The 16,420-nt window shown below is 42.9% G+C and overlaps 2 protein-coding genes across 3 annotated transcripts in view; one reads left to right on the top strand and one right to left on the bottom strand.

Moving 5' to 3' along the window:
• LOC106804868 (T-complex protein 1 subunit eta-like) overlaps positions 1–5,106 on the bottom strand; it is a 10,563-nt gene extending 5,457 nt beyond the window's left edge. The window contains exons 1-9 of the mRNA XM_014806238.1: positions 5,040–5,106; positions 4,313–4,466; positions 3,600–3,706; positions 3,180–3,305; positions 2,732–2,784; positions 1,884–2,055; positions 1,428–1,592; positions 664–797; positions 178–330 (exon numbers count right to left, since the gene is read on the bottom strand). Of these exons, the coding sequence (XP_014661724.1) occupies positions 178–330; positions 664–797; positions 1,428–1,592; positions 1,884–2,055; positions 2,732–2,784; positions 3,180–3,305; positions 3,600–3,706; positions 4,313–4,466; positions 5,040–5,045 (1,070 nt within the window). The 5' untranslated portion in view covers positions 5,046–5,106. The remainder of the gene's footprint in view (positions 1–177; positions 331–663; positions 798–1,427; positions 1,593–1,883; positions 2,056–2,731; positions 2,785–3,179; positions 3,306–3,599; positions 3,707–4,312; positions 4,467–5,039) is intronic.
• A 262-nt stretch (positions 5,107–5,368) lies between these two features.
• Positions 5,369–11,805, top strand: LOC106804863 (nucleoplasmin-like protein ANO39). Of its 2 annotated transcripts, none has more exons than XM_014806225.1 (11): positions 5,369–5,481; positions 6,564–6,706; positions 8,865–8,987; positions 9,214–9,304; positions 9,504–9,640; positions 10,060–10,107; positions 10,261–10,308; positions 10,631–10,695; positions 10,928–10,961; positions 11,180–11,218; positions 11,533–11,805. In XM_014806225.1, exons 1-11 carry the CDS (start codon positions 5,451–5,453, stop codon positions 11,584–11,586), a joined length of 813 nt encoding a protein of 270 aa, XP_014661711.1. In that variant the 5' UTR covers positions 5,369–5,450; the 3' UTR covers positions 11,587–11,805. The 2 variants fall into 2 exon arrangements, with proteins under 2 accessions (XP_014661711.1, XP_014661710.1); XM_014806224.1 differs by having other exon boundaries at positions 5,370–5,481; positions 10,231–10,308.
• The last annotated feature ends 4,615 nt before the right edge of the window (positions 11,806–16,420 follow it).

Below are 16,420 nucleotides of genomic sequence, written 5' to 3'. Positions count from 1 at the left end.
TCCCCCCGCCGTTCCTTCGCGAGTAGAATCGACCCACCGTTCCTTCGCGAGTAGAATCGACCCACCGTTCCTTCCCGAGTAGAATCGACCCACCGTTCCTTCCCGAGTAGAATCGACCCTCCGTTCCTTCCCGAGTAGAATCAACCCACCGTTCCTTCCCGAGTAGAATCGACCCACCGTTCCTTCCCGATCTGTATCTCCTCGAAGCTGCTGCAGGTCCCAAGCACGGACTCGTCGATGTTCTGCACCGTGGAGATGATTGATCCGCCGCAGGCCTTCTGCGTCCTCTTCATGTCCTCGTCCACAACCCGGCCCGCGCAAAACATGTCCCTGTAATAGCACACGTAAAAACCACATCAGTACTACTGCTTCCCTCGTCCATGACCCGGCCCGCGCAAAACATGTCCCCGTAATAAACAGCAAAAACAACATCAGTACTACTAACTGCTTCCCTCATCTACCACCCGGCCCGCACAGTACACCTCCCTGTAACAACCCAAACGAAGACAGCATCATGTATTGCACATTCCCACAACTCAGTGACGCCTCCAGAAACCCTACTGCAAAAAAGGCAGCAGCAGACTCCCGCCAGATTCATTGCGGGGGCAACGCGCGGGATTAGTATCTCTACGGCGAAGCCTGCGAAACCATTTAGATGCGCACCGATCAGCGAAGAACTGAGTCGCGACGTCTCCTATGGGTAGCTTGGACAGCACAACCTTCGCTCCACAGTCGTGTAGCTTCTGCAGCTTCTCGTAGAGAATGTTCCACTCGACATCGACTACGGCCTGGTATTCCTGCAACACGCAAGCCGCAGGTCAAACGCTGTACACCGCAAGCCACAGGTCAAACGCTGTGCACCGCAAGCCACAGGTCAAACTCTGTACACCGCAAGCCACAGGTCAAACTCTGTACACCGCAAGCCATAGGTCAAGCTCTATACACAGCAAGCCACAGGTCAAACTCTGTACACCGCAAGTGGTCAAGCTCTATACACCACAAGCCACAGGTCAAACTCTGTGCACCGCAAGCAAGCGGTCAAGCTTGGATTGACAAAAAGGATTGCACATCAGTAGAACCAGCCGGGAGCAACTACAAGTCAGGTCAAACACGGCTACTCAATATAGACATTGCACAGTGTTGCAGTCATTATTTACTTTACATTAAACCCCAAAATAAGCATCCGGGCTGAAAATATAGTCACAACTTAAGGGGAAATCATAATACTACTATATTTAACATTACGAAGAATTTATGTATGTTGCAATTAACCATTGTTGGAACTCCAATTTTGAACAGAAGTTAAAGTCTCAGCAACTGAAAAAAAAACTCAGAACATTCTGCAGAAACTTTCTCTTCTCATCTTCACAAATGAATCGAACATCGCACCACACATACAAGTGTGCCGTGCGCGCACGCATACGCACCTCCACATTCTCAAGTCTGATCTCTGCGTTCTCGCGCTCAGACTTTAGCTCCAGTTCAATGTTGAGCATAGCGATCTTCGGATCTTTGTACGTCTTGGGCTGCATCTCAAATCCGGCGTACGAGAAGGTCTTCTTAAAGGCGACTCCATCGACTAATCGTGTTTCCTACGAGATTGAAAATCGGTTGACGCACAAATCGCATGCTCACAGCATATACATACGCACATCACCGTAATTAATTATAATATTAAATTACAAAATTAATACAATATAATATTATATATAATAATATATTTAATAACACTACCACTACTACTACTACTACTACTACTACTGCTGCTGGCTGCTGCTGCTACTACTAGTAACTACTACCACTGTTATATTATGATATTTAACTAAGACGCGTATAGTATATGCAGCATCCGCGTGCACGCGTCGCTACCGTTATCGACGTACCTCGAGGGCGCCACCCTGCACCTTCTTGATGCCGATCATGTTGAGAGGCAGCAGCTCGTCCATGTTGAACACCGCGTCGACGACCATCTTCGAGAAGTAGCCCTTCTGCCTCGCAATGAGCTTAGAGCAAAGCGACGTCGCCGCGCATTTCTCCAGCAGCGCGCGAAACTCCCTGCGAACACGCGCGGCCATCGAAGCGATTACGAAGGTCTACGCTTGGATATATTTACAGCTACCGTATCAGATCTACATCCCCTGCCCTCCTGCACGTCGCACCGTCAATGATCTACTCTCGGATATATATATATACAGCTACTGTATCGTATCTACTTTATTCTCCACATATAAGTAAGTGTCACAGTCGTGAGTGTGACGAGCTATCGAACGTCCCCACCCCAACACCCTGTCAGTCCCCCTGCCCCCCCGTCGCACTGTCGACAATCTACGCTCTCTGATATAGTTACAACTACTGTATCAGATCTACATTTATAAGAAACTCCATGTGAAACAAGCGTGCGTAATGCGCAATCGAAGCACTAACGAGGATCTACGCTCGGATATATTTACAACTACTGTATCAGATCTACTTTATTCTCTGCATATAAGTAGCTGTCGACGATACTACCCCCCACCGTGTCACACTATTGAGAGATCTACGCTCTGATATATTCACAACTACGGTATCAGATCTACTTTATTCTCTGCATATAAGTATGCGTCACCAATACTGCCATGGTCACACTTTCGAAGATCTACTCTTGGATATATTTTACAACTACTGTATCCGACCTACTTTATTCTCTGCATATAGGTAACACGATATGACGCAAGTTGATTCGGATACTCACTCGAGGTTATCTTTCTTCACCGGTACAGCAAGTTCTTTGATTTTCAAAACAGCCTGAAATTAGTCGGACAATGCATAACAATGTCAGCGGCACATTTTTGCAATCTTAGGCTCATATTTCCCGTGTTCACGATATACCGTAATACATTGATAGAGATACGATGGCATGTTATTATATTGAATATTGTGTGAGAACTTTTAGATTAGTTTGCAATTTTCTTGAAGAAAACAACAAGAACTAAAAACACTTGTTGATATAAAAACATAAAGACTATTCTTTTGGGTTTTTCACTACAATCATGTTTTTACCTGTAAACTCTTGCTGCAGTGGTTACGTTATCATCAAGGCATTATTAAACAACATGAAATTCACTATTTCAATATATTGCAATGAGATTTTCAATTAGACAGACCGACAATGGGCGACTATTTGTTACAGCGTTGCTTACCATGTTAGCTGCCTTGCGGTAGCTCTTCACAATGATCTGTGGATGTACGTTGTCCTCCACGAATGGCTTTGCTTGCTTCAGAAACTCAGCAGCTAGCAACACGACAGATGTTGTGCCATCACCAACCTGTCGCACAGACAACTACACTTTAGCGACATTTAGAAAAATGAACACGTTAAAATTTTCCTATTATTTTTGCCTCAAAATACAGTTAAAATTCGGATGTAGCACACGCTCGAAGAAATGTTTTTTTTTCCTGGAAGCGAATCAATAAATCTCCTTAGATACGGGCATCAAAAAACAAAAACCACACATTCACTTTTGCATGTAGTTATAAATCGAGAACACAATTCTACAATAAGCATGGGATTATAACTGCATGCTGGATACTACTGCTATATATGAGTGTTTATCACAAACCTCAGCATCCTGTGATTTGGCAATATCAACCAATGTCTTTGCAGCCGGATGCACAATGTCAAGTTCTTTCAAAATGGTCGCTCCGTCATTTGAGATTGTGGTTTTCCCTTTGTAAAATAAAAACTCAATGAAACTCATACCAAATTAATTTGTGAATAGGTATTCTTCCAAGGAAAGTTCACCATATTTATTCTTGACAAACACCTCTCTGTTCTGACTTACAATAAACCTAAGAGGAGGGTGCACAATTAACCTTCTTTGTGTAGTAGTCACACGGATTACTAGATTTTGTAATCTGGTGGTCCGTGAGCAATTCTGGTAGTTCAGAATTTTGGTATGCCGTGAGTAATGCCAAAACGAGTGGAGTCCACCTACATCACAGCACGAGAACCAAACATGGCTGCATCCATGTCGCTGATCATCATGCATGATAACAAATGCTAGTTTTAAGTATATTTGATACACGGTGGGTTAATTTATTTAAAATAAAGTTATGGCAAGTGGCAGTAAAGAAAAATAATTTCATTTACAGGTTTATTCGTCCATGTTGGTCGAAAACTGAGTGCCAAGTTAAGTTGACGCTGACAGTCAGGTAGTCCACTGGACCAGTTGACCGAGTTGTTACTGCAATCTACTCATCTGTGAGTAAATCTGGTAGTTTCAGACTAACGGACTATCGTTAATTTCAAACCATGAACTTATTATATACACACCATTATCAGCTACAATTAATTTGTCCATTCCACGAGGTCCCAGTGTCGTGCGCACTGCTTCAGAGATAATCTGGCAGGCATTGATGTTCGAAATGAGCTGTGGTTTGCCTTGTGACTGGTCCGTTCCCTCCTTGAGGAGAATGATCTGTGGTTGCTACAGTAAAAATGTGGAAACAGCACAGTAGTAAATAGACACGTGCGCCCGAATCAATCCATGGATCTGTCTAGCATGCAGAAAATGCCGAAAAGCCGCTCTATCCCATAATTGGTGTGATAAGCTGTTTCCAAAAGACATAGCTCGACAACGAATTGCCGTAACATCGATAATTTGTTATTTGCCAAATTGAGCCAGTGCCCGTGCAGTGCCACTGGGGTGACGCAGCATGGCACATGTGTATATAAACTGGTATACTTTTTCACGCGTGTACACGCAGATTACTGTCCTTTCAACGTACCAGATCAACTACTAGGTACTATAGCTATCTACTGTACTGGTATTATTACTACTACTACTACTACTAGCCATGTAACTTTGAATTAATGAATGAGTCATGCATTTGCAGCACCAGAGCGCAAACCATGATCAACGCCCAACTTGTTAACGTGTATTATAACTTGTAACACTAACGACCGATACGGTGATTATGTGTAAACAATATGGCAGCAGTATGATAAGGTGATTTAGCCATTTCTTAAGATTTGACATGACTGAAACATTCATACAAACCATCATTTTCCTGCCGATTACTTGTACAACACTAACAATGCACGCGAGGATAGTGATGGCCGACTCACGCGAGAATTTTCGAGATATCACCGGGTAACTGTAAAGCCGGAAGCCATACACTGATACACTTAGAATGGGTGACTATGCCACATATTTAAAATAAGACAAAATGTTATCATGAAGTGTATTTTATAAGGCCAAAAATTTAAGCATATTAGTTGTTTGAAGCAACGTACTGAGTTAAAACCGAAAGACAATGACTTACAATAATTAGAATATTTCCGGTTTTAGGGTTACTAACCACGTGCACAAGCGCCGTATTTAAACACCCACGTGGTTGAGAATAGTGTCACTTGTGTTTGGAGCAGCGACGGAGTCCAGTTCTTCTTTTCAACATTCCAATTCGCAGCCATGTCAGCGTGGACAAAGGACTATTTTTGGGGCAAGTTTAGACATTAAAAACAATTTTAGAAAAATTACTTGTTAACTAATTCATGTCGTGTTGTAGTATTGTGTATTTCTGCTTGCATACAGCGTCACAGTCACACCTCGTTCAGCTTATCTCTGCAGCACGTACTCGTTTGTTGGCTCTACCAGTACCACGGCACAGGGCCACCTACCACACACAGCCTCAGGCACTTGAAGCGTTTCAATAAAATATAATGCTAACTAAATACGAAATCTATTTACTACCAAATTCTTAATGTTTCTATACTCTCTTTCACCGTCCAAATCCTTCGTCCAACCATATACGCTGCCGGTGCCATTGGCATTGCTTTCGCGGCGCGACTGTTGGCGGGCCAGTGTTGCACGCTTACACTAATAATATTACTAATATATATAGTGCCATTAGTGGTGTAATTTACACCACACTACATATATTACACTATATATATTAGTGTAAGCGTGCAACAGTCGCGCCGCGAAAGCAATTTAGTTAGTATTTAGTTAGCATTATATTTTATTGAAACGCTTCAAGTGCCTGTGCTACCACACGTGGCAGAGCCAACGAGTGATACAGTATTAGAGGTATCTCAACCATGAAAAAATTAACACATGACATTTATTATTCACGTTCACCGTCACCGTGTAGTAATACTAATAGATATGTGTAGTTTAGGCCTTCTCTCTAATTTTAGCAGGACTCCTGCTGCCGTAACACAGAGGCAAAGCTATCTTTTCCTATCTCACCATGCCCCAGACTGAGCAAGAATTGTCAGAACATACTTGTCAGAGCAGACTTGTGGCATTGACCTTCCACCTGAGCGAAATATAACCACGCCCCTTTTGATATTACGGCTGCCGAGTCGGCCAAGCTAGACTCAAGTCATTCAAGTGTTTTTCACGCAGGCAAAGCAATTAAGTTATCGACTTTGCAGCACTTCATTATAAAGGTTAATTGCTATCGTGATTCGTGACGCTCTATATAGCTCTATACAACAATACCTCTCTGCTGTCAATCACTCCAGGTAGATAGCTCAGTTGCTTTCTGCCAGAGAAAAAGATGGTACGTTTTTTTTATAGGGTGCCAGCTGACTGAGGCAAACAAGTCGGTGCACTGGGATGAGGAGAATTTACCAGAGGACGAGGAGACGAATGGGAAAGATTCGAAAGAGGACGAGGAAGATGATGAAGACTTCTTGAAACATTCACTGTTCGCAAAGCAGGTTTGTCTGTAATAGGTTGCTGCTTGAACGGGCAGGTTTCATATGCTGCCAATTGAAATATTAATGTATTTCAGTATTGTTGTCTTTTAAACATTGATAATGATTGTGTCTAAGTGATTTAATTAATTGTGGCTGAGTTTACATAGGTTTATCATTTTAACCAACTATATGTTGAGCCATATATATATATATATATATACAGGGTTCTCCAAGCTTTTTTATTATAGCATGGCGGGTGCTGCCTTTACGGTCCTAGTTGCAAATCGCCGAGAGCGGTTTGCGTGCTAGGGGGGTCCGGGGGCTATGATATTTAGCATGGCGGCTATAATATTTAGAGTGGCGGGTGCATTTTAGGATAGCGGGGCTCGACGATAGCCTGGTGGGCCGCCAGGCTATAAGTGCTCTTGGAGAACCCTGATATATGAATCATGGGTATACATATACATGTTCAAGTTGGAGTAGGTATCCCAGTGATATTTTTAAAGTGCACGAAATTTCTAAACTTTGTGGATTTTAATATAAAGCTCACGAAAAGAAACATTTTGATACCTTATTTGTCAAATTTGAATGTATACTTTTAGAGATATGCTTATTTAAAAATAATGGGAAAGGGTCGATTTTGTTTAAATTAACGCATAAGTGATAATCAGTCATATTTGCACAGTCATATCTCAGAAATGCACCCTTCAGTGACATTGAACTGGTGTTATCTTAAACTACCTATGGCATACAACGCTATTTTTTTCAGGTTGTGCAGAATTTTTATTGTTTTTATGATTTTTTGAAAACCCTTCACCTCTTGTCATGTGTAACAATGCACATTTTTACTAGTTGCGCGCAAGTTCTCAATGCATTTTCAAAGCCACATAAATTCAAAACCGTACGGTACACAGAAGTAATCTTTGGAGACCAAGCAATAGGTATAAAGTTTAAAGGACTCTGTGAATATGGACCATGACAAATGTATAGACTAATTTTTTAAACTGTATCCAAACATGGCTCTAAACTGCTGCGCAAGTGCATTTTTAACAAACAAGTACTTTAAAAATACATGCCATTCATCACTCGACTTACCCATAGACTTAAAACGTTACATACTATTATATTGAATCGGCTACAATGGATGTAAAAAAACTAAATAGAAATATAAAGAACATGGAACAAATATGGCACTGCTTAATTCTGATCTGAAATGAGGCATAGGCCTAACCATCTCATTGTTTCCCTCTAACATTTCACAGTAGACCTCTACATGTAATTTCCATATTTCTCATTACATCAATGTTGAAATAAATACATGTTTACTAGTTTAGACAACTATTCAGTCTTTTCGTCATAAATTGTTTAAATTCAAAGACCTCAGTGAGTACAGTGCTGTACGCTGCTGTAGTCTAGATCGGCTAGCAACACATAAACAAAACGACGCTCGACTCGCTTGAGTTGCCGGCACAGTCGTTCCCGTTCATCGCTGCGCTCATGTTGCAACCGCACCGCGCTGGTTTGATGCTTCATTCGTATACGTTAAATTCAGCCGCTATGCACTGCTACGCCATCTCACGGCGAATATTGGATCATTGCTTATCGGGTTCTTCGTTAAATTCTCTTCATTTTGATATGAAAATCATGAAAAATAGTTCCGACGTTTCGATGAAAATTAACCGATTAAAATTCTTAACTGTGATTTTAGAGGAATATTTCATTACCTACCCCAACATATTTCACATGAAATTAAAGCTAAAAACCTGCTCTGTGTGACTGTTATGTTTTCTAAATGACTAATACATCGGTGTAAAAGCGTCTGGGACTAGAGCTATCCCCTTGCAACGATGGCTTTTCACAATGGCTGGCGAAAGACGTAATAAATGCCCAGCTAGCAGAGTGTTCAGGGTCTAATATCTCTGAGTGAAATTCAGTGAATGGTATATTTTAATGAAAATATCATAAATCAAGAGTTTATACATTCAGCTTTCAAATGGTATATAATTTTCCCATTAAAATAATAATCTTGGTGTGAATTTCGCCTGTTGAAAGGGAAGCTTTTTCTCACTCGCGGTGCAGCAGGACCCGCAATAATGTGCTTTACTGTGATACCTAGTTGGAGCTAATAAAGGGAAAGATCCTAGCTGGCCTCGTTAACCTCTGTGCAATCTTTAACCAGGTTGTGCTAGGAGTTGGAGCCGTCGCGGCTCAGCGCAATGTGATCGCCGTGGAAACCAAAGATTTTCATGGCAAGAAGATCACGCAGATCATTGCCAGCCTGACGCTTGGGCAGTGTGACCAAGTAAGTGTTCCCCAACATTTGCTAATCTGATCGGTCTCGATTTTAATTGCCACAAATTGCTTCGCGGCGATGGTTTTGTCCATGTTTTAGCCACCTAACGCAACTTGCGATAGCCGTTTAGAGTTGGTAAATTTATAGAATAGAATTCATAGTTTATATTCCAGTGAACATCTTCGTGCATATATGCACCTACCTGACTCACGTTTCTGTAAATCCATTCAACTAGTGTACAATCGACGTGGGATTCCATGCACCGACGACTTTCAAGCTGGTTGAAGGAAATGGTCCAGTTCACATCTCCGGTGCTCACATAGTCGGTACGCATACTCATACAACCGGAGATTAAAACGTTTATGTACGTGGTGGCTGTTAACTTTGACGGTAAACGTGATCACCTTAGTGTAGAACGAATGTTTGTGCGCTTCTCGCGACTGACACAAGTGCGTAGGCCGCGCAAAGTTTTTCTTGCCGTGAACATCGATGACAGCTATTTTCGTGTTTCCGCGCCAACTTCAGAGGTTCCGTACGAGGACCGCATGGACGATTCAATGATGGACGAGTTTGTTATGGAAGAGGAAGCGGAGTCGCCCAGTAAATACAAGCTGAGCAAGAAGCGAAAAGCTGCCAAGACGCCACCGGGGAGCAAGAGGAAGGTATGCCGCGTAGCCACGACGACGATCGTGCATAGGTTATCTGGTTACGTAACCGCTAGCATTGCCATATATCAGAAGACCGACCATAAACCATCGCACACACGATTTACCACACGATGCAGCTTACACCATTTGATAGCAATTTGCTCTCTGCAATCAACTCTTGCAGCCCGTAGTAGTAACTAATAGTGATATGGCAAGTACTGAATATTATCTCAAGTTAGTTGGTTTAATGCAATGATGAGGACAATTGATTACAACGTTAAGATTGTTGCCCAAAAATCATCACTACACCGGGTAACCTAAAACTGAAATCACGAGAACAACTGATTGTTCGCCGGAACTTTCCACTGGACAGGTTTATTGTAGTTTGTTTCTACTTGTCTGATGTTTGATGTATTGTGTTTGTTGCTTGTAAGGTTGTCAAACTGGAAGGAGGAGATAATCAGGTGACGGTCGAAAACGAGGTAAGCCTCGATAGTGTTCATTTCAGATTATTTTTGGTCATATAATATGGCATGAGTGGCCTAATATAACATTAACAGTGTGCACGTGGTACAGACTCGTTTTTATTTTGCTTTTTTTTAAAGGATGAAGAGAATGGGGAGGAAGATGATGATGATGAGGATGAGGATGAAGAGATGGAGGATGGTGATGAAGATGAGTCGGTACAGTGCTTGCTTGCATTATAATCGATTAATTATGTTTTTACATACCAAGAAAATTCTTCAAATTGTCTTGGTAGCATAGCAGACATCTGTAATACAGGTTGGACTACCTAATTTTGCCTAATCACTTATCGCTGTTAATCGAATAACAGTAACCACTCATAGTATCATGTAGGATTATTAATGTTATTAATGAGATACAGATTGCATACAAGCAGTACCATCGGGTAAGTCTTTAATATGTTGTTTATCTTCATATTGTTGAGAGTGAAGGATATACGTATACAATTGCTCATTAGTTTATGGACGGATTTATATACAGGCCACAGCTGAGGATGAGGAAGAGGAGGAAGAGTCAGAGGAAGAGGAAGTGAAACCCATCGTGAAGTGAGTTTCATACATTATTGCATAGATGTTATACTGAACTGTTACTGAAGATTGATACATGAATATTGAATACATGAATATTGATACATGAATATTGATACATGAATATTGATACATGAATATTGAATACATGAATATTGATACATGAATATTGAATTATTCTTGTGGAATGTCATGATGTGTTCTAGTGTTTAGTAATATGCTAATTATCCCTCTTTATTTCTACACCCAGAAAAGGAAAAGGAAGACCAAAGGCTGCTACTAAGGTATATAACTATATCTATATATTTATATAGGTATATATTTCTATTCTATTTTACTTTTCCGAAAAGTGATTGCACAGATAAATATGCATAAATTTACAAAACTGAGTATTTTCCATTTTCCATATAATATAATATAATATAACATAATGTATGGCAACTATTTTACTGAAAATGTATTCACGTGTTATGAAACGCTAACAATCATTATGCTATAACAGGTTGAAACAGTTGGAGCGAAGAAAGAGAAAGAGGCAAAGGTAATAAAAAAAGTACTTGCACGTTATGAGTAGTGGTATGACAATGCGTTCTCCTATTGATATTATATAGTAATTGGTAGTCAGTATAATTGTTTTGATACTGCACTTTGATATTGATAATAATTGTTGATAGGGCCTTAAAAGTACCGTTAGCTTCAATAGTCACGTTCCATATAATATTGTGATGTACTTTTATGTTGTGTTATATCAATTTGTTTTTGGCATGTTTTTGCTACTTTATTGCAGCGTTGGTTTTGAATATTTATCTCTCCCACATCCCTTGCTGTAATTGCGTTATCGGTTACCTTTTCCAGAATGGTGTCCAAGCAGGAAAGAAGGTAACAAAGAAAGCAAAGAAAGTAAAATAATCCACTATGACTGTTTTGTCCTGTAATCACTTTTGTTACATTCCATTCTTAATCAGTGCATTAATTGACTACATCGTAATTGTGATTTCAAAATATTATTTCCTGTTTTTACTAAAAGATCTGTTTCCTTTTTCTAACAAATATGAATACATGGTGCATATGTATATCATAGGCATGTGGTAAAATGGTAAAAAATAAATGTATTTTGTATAAAATGTTGTTTTGGTATATTTATATCGAGCAACTTCACGATTCGAATTCAGTCATCTTTGCTTCATTCGGCGGCTGAGTACAAACCATGAAAGCATTACATAGGATGGGTGCATGGGTCTCTCCAAGAAAATCCCACAATGTAAGACGAAGACTGTACTTATCATGGCACGAGCTGTTATATTGCAAAATGAAAATACAACGCACTTTCAAGCTAGAAGGTCTATATGTGATCGAACACCAAACGCGTGAGAGAAAACCTGCTGCCCCATAACAGGGGGATTGAGGGGGTTACTTTACTGAATTTCGCTAATTTTAAGATGCGTAGCACACATTCGCAGGGTGCAGTAGCTAGACATGAAAAATAAATCTCGATGTATCTAATCATGAAATGTCGACGTCTTACATAACACTAATCAAATTTAGATCTGCCAATAGATGGCGCTATATCTCCAGCCCACATGGTGCAGTCAGAGCATATAAATCAACATTTATATGCTCTGGTGCAGTTTATCAAATAAATAAAACTGCATTTTTTGAATTTGCGCTTTAATTTAGAGAGCGCGCGCACACGCACGGACGCGCGCACACACACACGCACTGAAGGCATTATCTCGCTCATCGCGATAGCATTAGCTGCAGCTAGCACTCTGCATTAGCGCCATTTGGTGACACCGAACAAAGGGTTGGTATCTTGGTCTTTTAGATTGATACGTCTTACGTTACCGCTGATTTTGGCGTAACTATAGTTTCTGTTTTTTTACATATGTAAAGTTAATTTTTCGGGGCATGATTCGTTAAGATTTATCCACGTCAAAAGATTAAAGGAAACGAGAAAAATTCTTTCCAATAAAGCAGTGAGAACGTGATTAGTGGACTGCATGTTGTGTGCGCGTGCGTGTGTTGGTGCGTGCGTGAGTTGGTGCGCGCGCGCGTGTTTGTAAGAAGGTGCGTGTGCGCGCCCGTGTTGGTACAAGCGTGTATGTGTGTGTGTGTGTGTGTGTGTGTGTGTGTGTGTGTGTGTGTGTGTGTGTGCGTGCCGTGTGGGCGTCGTGCGCGCGTGTGCTTGTGTTTGCGCGTGCCTATTTGTGGGTGTGCGTGTACGCGCGTGTGTTGGTACATGCGCGCGCGTGTTTGTGCGTGCGCCTGTATTTATGCGTGCGTGCGTATGTTGGTGTGTGCGCGTGTCTATGTGCGTATGCGTGTGTATTGGTGCGTGTACGCGCGTGTGGTGGTGTGTGCGCGTGTCTATATGTGCGGGTGCGTGTGTATTGGTGCGTGTTACGCAGCCAGTGTGGTTGGTGTGTGCGCGTGTCTATATGTGCGGGTGCGTGTGTATTGGTGCGTGTACGCCGCGAATGTGGTGGTGTGTGCGCGTGTCCTATTGTGCGCGGTGCGTATGTATTGGTGCGTGTACGCGCGTGTGGTGGGTGTGTGCGCGTGTCTATATGTGCGGGTGCGTGTGTATTGGTGCGTGTACGCGCGTGTGGTGGTGTGTGCGCGTGTCTATATGTGCGGGTGCGTGTGCGCGCATGTGTTGATGCTTGCGCGTGCCAATGTCTGCTTGTGCGTGCGCGTGCGCTCCTGGTTTTGTCCCCGTGGCGCGCGCGTGTGCTGGTGCATGCGAGTGTCTATGTGTGAGTGTGGCATGCGCGCACGTTGAGAGGGCCTCTGCGCGTGCGTGTGTTGATGCGTGTGTGCGCGTGCGTGCACTCGCGCGTGTTGGTGCGTGTACGCGCGTGTCTATATTTGCCTGTCTATGCGTGCTGCGTGCCGCGCGTGTGTGCGTCGTGTCTATGCGCGTGTTGCGCGCGTGCTCGATCGACCGCGCGGGGTGTGCGCGTGTCTATCGCGTGTTGTGTGCCGCGTAGTGTGCGCGTGTGTGTGGGCGCAGTGTCTATGCTGCGTGTGGGCGTGCGCGGCGTGTGTGCGCGTGTCTATGCGCGTGTGCGTTGCACGGCGCGCGTGTTGATGGCGTGTGTAGCGCGTCGGTCTATGCGCGTGGTGTGTGCGCGTGCGCGTTTGATCAGTAACTCTGTCTGCCCGTAATAACGTGATGATCAGCTGAGAGCTTATCAATACGACGGACAAACATCATGATTATCTGTCGGCGACGACGATTGAGACATCACCCTTGGTACGATGTCACTGTATCTACGAAACCATACGACACGAGCACAGACGCAGCCTGATCCTGTCACGTGACCCACGGTGACTGCTGTCGCGCCAGCAGCTTACATCATAAACAGGAGAGGAAAGCGGATTGGCTGATGTGCTTTTCCCGCTTCCAGGACGCCATCCTAAAGGACACAATAAATCAGCTGGAAACGTGCGACGTGCAAGACCAAGAACCCAACAGACAATAGAACACTAAATCTGTTCTAGCAGATATGACCAAATTTGTGCAAAAGATTTGGCCAGATATGCGGCTTCCTCTTTTTGTATATATAGCTCATTGCTGTCCGCTGACCAGACGAGCGACACATCGCGCACTCACGCACATTTTTATATTTTTATTATAATTTATTATTTATTTTCATTAGTTGATAATATGTTATTGTATTATTTAATTTTTATTTTTTTTTGTTAAATCTTCGATCTCTTTATATACATTCATCATCACATCATCATCCATCCATCCATATCACATCATCATCATCATCATTATAGCGTGCGTATAGTGTATGAAGCTAGTGTCGTCTGTTCCATTGCAGTCAAGCAATGACCTGACGATAGTGACGGCAGGATCGCGCGTTACTCCACGTGGAGACGCGGAGGATCTGATAACGCTTCAGGCAGCGTTAAGATCGCGTTGTCTCCTACCTACCAGTCCATGGTGCATCAGCGCGATCTATAAACAACAACACGACAGCGGTCCGAAGGAATTAGGAAACTCTGGCCTTAAACCTATACGCCATCTATAACAACACTATAACGAACCTTACGGCAACTGTGGCGCAGTTCTGAAGAAGTAACGTTGTTTACTCTATCCTTAGAAACCTATGCAAACATACTTCTTCAGAACCGACTGCTACTTTACAGTGTACTCTCTTTTTTTGTACCAGGCGGGAGGGGCGTGGACTGTACTTCCGTCGTGTGGCTCGAAACTCTCAGGGGCGTGCGTTAAACTGCGCCGCCGAGCCACACACCTGTGTGGACGACAGTAGTTTCCTAAAGAGTAGAAGTTCCTAAAAAGCCTACGGTAATAGGTAAATGGTGAAGGTAAAGGTAAAGGGTACGGTGTAGAGATAGATGTACATAAGGCTATAAGGGTAAACGGTAGAGAGTGTAAAGGCGCGTTTAATGGTATAAATAGGTAGAGTGCTCAGGTGAAAGAGTGGCTTCTAAGAGTAGTGGCATGGTCTTGTCTAAGGTAGAGCTTGTATATTCCTATCAACCCCGCATGGCAGTCGTGTGTTGCTTATAGATGGTCGTATACACGGTATCAAGGCTAGAGTTTCTCAATTCCTTCGGGACCGCTGTCGTGATCGTGTTGTTTATAGGATCGGCGCTGACTTCACATGGCACTCGGTAAGGCAACTACGGGAGACACGGGGCATGCTCTACGCTGTCACTGCACGCCGTGCTCATCAGATCCTCCGTCTCCACGTGGAAGTTAACGCGGATCCTGCTCACATCGTTCAGGTATTGTTGATGTTAATAGCAACCAATTTGGACACAGACAGCACACATCCGTCACTCATCTACACTAATACCCTCCGCACCGTACTAACTGATGATTATGATGATGATGATGAGTGATGATGATGATGAATGATGATGATGGAATCGATTATACAAGAAGACGAAGAATTTCAAAAAAAAAACAAAATATTAAAAATTAAAACTTAATACAATAACACTATTAACTAATAATCGAAAAAATATATAAATACTGTACGACTAAAAAATCTATAATAATGTGCCGTGAGTGTGCGAGATGTGTCGCCTCGCTCGGTCATTGACCGTGACTAGCCAAGCGACGCTATATAAACAAGCAAGAGGAAGCCCGCTCATATTGGCCCATAATCTTTGCCCATATTTGGTGCATATCTGGCCTAAGAACAGTACCTTAGTGTTCTAATTTGTCATTCTGGGTTCTGGTGCTGACCGCCGTTCAGCGTGATAGGATCGGCTCCTTAGATTAGGGCAGCTCCTTGAAACGCCAAAAGCATCACACGCATCTAGCTCCTTCATTCACTTGGTTATATAGTAGGCATCCTTATGCAGACCGACATGTCAAGCAGTCACCGTGCGTGGCCACGCCGGTGACAGGACACGTTCTCTCTGGCTCGTGGCGTAGGTTCGTAGAGCAAGTGACATCGTACCAGGCGATGTCACAGATAGCCTCGGCGACAGATAATCATGAGCGTGTTGTCGCGTCTAGCTTCGATAGAGCATTCAGGCCTGAACGTCCCACGGTATTTCTTCAGCGGGCAGCCCCAGATGCTCTCTTGCTGAATACACCGCCGCGGCTACGCCGCACACACTACGGCCTGCACAGGTCGGTTCACACTGGATCCGTTTATAGCGATTTTTCACCGCCCGCCCCCGTCGAATTATCACTTGCGAGGACGTGTCCGTGTTGCGTAAGCCTGTCTTTTAGAATTCAGTCGCCTATCGT

The sequence above is a fragment of the Priapulus caudatus genome, unplaced genomic scaffold (genome assembly GCF_000485595.1).
Source record: "Priapulus caudatus unplaced genomic scaffold, Priapulus_caudatus-5.0.1 Scaffold90, whole genome shotgun sequence".
Lineage (NCBI taxonomy): Eukaryota > Metazoa > Priapulida > Priapulimorpha > Priapulimorphida > Priapulidae > Priapulus > Priapulus caudatus.
This window is presented reverse-complemented; position numbering and strand designations above follow the sequence as displayed.

What these genes read in the sequence shown, in the direction of transcription:
- LOC106804863 (XM_014806224.1), top strand. Translation starts at nt 5,451, where the DNA reads ATGTCAGCGTGGACAAAGGACTATTTTTGGG. An exon ending in ATTCACTGTTCGCAAAGCAG is followed by an intron (nt 6,707 to 8,864) that starts GTTTGTCTGTAA and finishes ATCTTTAACCAG; the next exon opens with GTTGTGCTAGGAGTTGGAGC. An exon ending in AGGTGACGGTCGAAAACGAG is followed by an intron (nt 10,108 to 10,230) that starts GTAAGCCTCGAT and finishes TTTTTTTTAAAG; the next exon opens with GATGAAGAGAATGGGGAGGA.